The sequence below is a fragment of the Penaeus vannamei genome, chromosome 17 (assembly GCF_042767895.1).
Source record: "Penaeus vannamei isolate JL-2024 chromosome 17, ASM4276789v1, whole genome shotgun sequence".
Taxonomy (NCBI): Eukaryota; Metazoa; Arthropoda; class Malacostraca; order Decapoda; family Penaeidae; genus Penaeus; species Penaeus vannamei.
In genome coordinates, this window is record NC_091565.1 from 18,508,460 (window position 1) to 18,510,959 (window position 2,500).

Here is a 2,500-nt window from a genome sequence, read left to right on the forward strand (position 1 = left end):
CGATTTTAATCACCTTTTTCGTCCTTTGGAGCTCTTGATGGGCTCAGATATAAAACTGGGATGGTTACTGAAGTCGAATTGTTCTTCGATGCCACTGTAAAGGTCTTAAAAAAGAACCCAGAATCAACACAACACTGGAAACGCAGCATTTCTCACCGGCTTTCAATCTCGAAATGAGCGGGTTGGTGAGCTGTCAACCTGTGGCTGGCGCAAGAAAGTGTGAAACACTCGATGCGCAGGATTCGATATGAGGGTATAGATAAATATAAAAATATGCAATTGAAGTATATTAACATTACTAAAAGACTTTAAAGGTATAAATGCGTACCAGCAGACACAGATAATTAGCCAAATATCGTTTTGACAAGCGCGTAATGATACACGGACTAATTCGCGACCGCAAAAATGCGTTCGTGGGTCAGTGTCGTGTTTTTCCTAGCAAGGTAAACAAGCTCATCGACTTTGAATTTGAAAGGCGGCCGCGCGTTATATTTTCCTCATTTAGCGGTGACTATAAGGCCGGTGCATCTTAAACTATACGCTATCCCCTTCTATTTTTCCCGCTCTATAACATGGCGGTGTCCATTTTCCTCTATCTACGCGCGTCGCGGTCTTCAACCTCTACCAAAATTTGAGTTTAGATGTTAATGCTGTTCTAGAGGTGAATTAAACATTGATCCTGGACACTGCTATTACACATGCACACTAGAGATCTGGATTAAATCTAAAACATTTAACTCTTTTAGCACAAACAGATGATATCTGTGTTGATATAAACAAGATTTATTGTAAACAGAATACATGGATAAAAAGGCCTTGCTTATTAAAACAATCAATAAACTTAAGATATAAGGCACTTCTATTCATTTTTCTGATTAGTTATATTGTCAAATATAAGGAACTGCTATTAACAAATGTCAACAAACATACTAATCCATCTATACTAACATCTTCACTGTAGTTCTGGTAAAAATCGCAAAATGGCAAGATATACTTGGATACCCACACTGATTGTAACCACTATCATAGCTCCCTGCCTTCAGCAAGCCAGAATACCTAACAAATGCCCAAACATCTACTATGTGATCTTTAGTAAGGAGTACACAGGCCATGATCACATGTATCAGTGATGGTGTATCAGTAGGCTTTATCTTCTGATTTGGGGCAATCCACTGCAGATCACAGTATCATGTTGATTCAAATAAAACAGAAGCCTTGTTATTACAAGAAAATAAACCTGTAATGAAAAGCACTGAAAGTTTCTTTTAACATTTACTTTTTGAATAACATAACTTCCAAGATATCAAAGCAGTAAGCCTTCTGCAGAACCACTAAGTCATAAGAAACTATTGCTCCTTTCCCATGAGGAGGAATATCCACTTCTAATCAGTTATCTTTGGCAAAGAGCATTTGTTAATGTTAACTGGTAGTACCCCTACATGTATTATGGGATCTTGGAATGCTAAACTACAATTCCAATATACTTCCCCTATTACCATCACTGGATAATGGGGTTTGGGGTAGGCCTGTACCATTCGGGAGTTCACCACAGATACTGTGGATATTTTCTAAATCATACCATCAACATGCGGAAATGCATCAATTCTTGATTAATGACTGATTTAATCCACTTCCTACAGTAAATAGGTATATTACCACAATCACGCTACTAAAAATAAAAATGAAACGCCGTCATGTCAATCTTGGTGAAGCAGACTCCACCACAGCTGAAAACGTTTCGATTAATACGCCATTGAACTACTGCCATCTTTTACTTAATCACTAAGATGCTACATAGGTATGATATAAAGCGCAATATATGTGCACGGTACTAATTATCAATCAAAGGTATTCAACTTAATGGTTTATTTACTGGATAAATAATCTGCCCCTATGCGGGAGTCATCGGCAGCCATGTTTGGACGCGGCGACTAACATCCCCATCATATATCCTTCATTTCCCATCCACCCCCCTTAATACACGCCCTGAAAACACAACCCTCTCACAACACTGAACCAATCCTCTCATAAAAACTCACGCGAAAGAAGCCAGCATCCGCCATTTTTAAAAGATTCCACTCTGAACTCTGGTAACACGATCATGCAACGACGTTCTTCGCAGCCTCAACTCCGTCCTTGCGGCAAGGTTCTCTCTGTGCTCGCAGTGCTAGGGACGCGAGCGAGAAAGCGCTCATTTCCCGCTATGCATTCGTGTTTTTTTATGCTCGTGACTCCAATATTTTATGGCTTGTTACTGTTGCGCATCGATATTCATGTTGACCTTGGACGTGGCAAGGTTATGAAACCTAAAAAACGAAAAAGAAGAGAAAAAACGTAATCGTCATTGTGAGGTTTCCAGTACTTAAAAAGAAATATAATTTGTGGGTCCTTTATAATATATATATTATTATCAATATGTTAATATTATGATAATGATAATTATTATTACCATTATCATTAGTATTGTTCGTATTATTATCATTATCACTATCATTTTGCT

General features: G+C 38.2%; 1 protein-coding gene across 4 annotated transcripts in view; it reads right to left on the reverse strand.

Annotated features, from left to right (window-relative positions):
- Srrm1 (Serine-arginine repetitive matrix 1) overlaps positions 1 to 2,192 on the reverse strand; it is an 18,798-nt gene extending 16,606 nt beyond the window's left edge. For all 4 annotated transcript variants that reach the window (XM_070132004.1, XM_027356992.2, XM_027356993.2 and 1 more), the window contains exon 1: positions 2,040 to 2,192. In XM_070132004.1, coding sequence (XP_069988105.1) covers positions 2,040 to 2,063 — 24 coding nt within the window. In that variant the 5' untranslated portion in view covers positions 2,064 to 2,192. The remainder of the gene's footprint in view (positions 1 to 2,039) is intronic.
- Between the last annotated feature and the right edge of the window lie 308 nt (positions 2,193 to 2,500).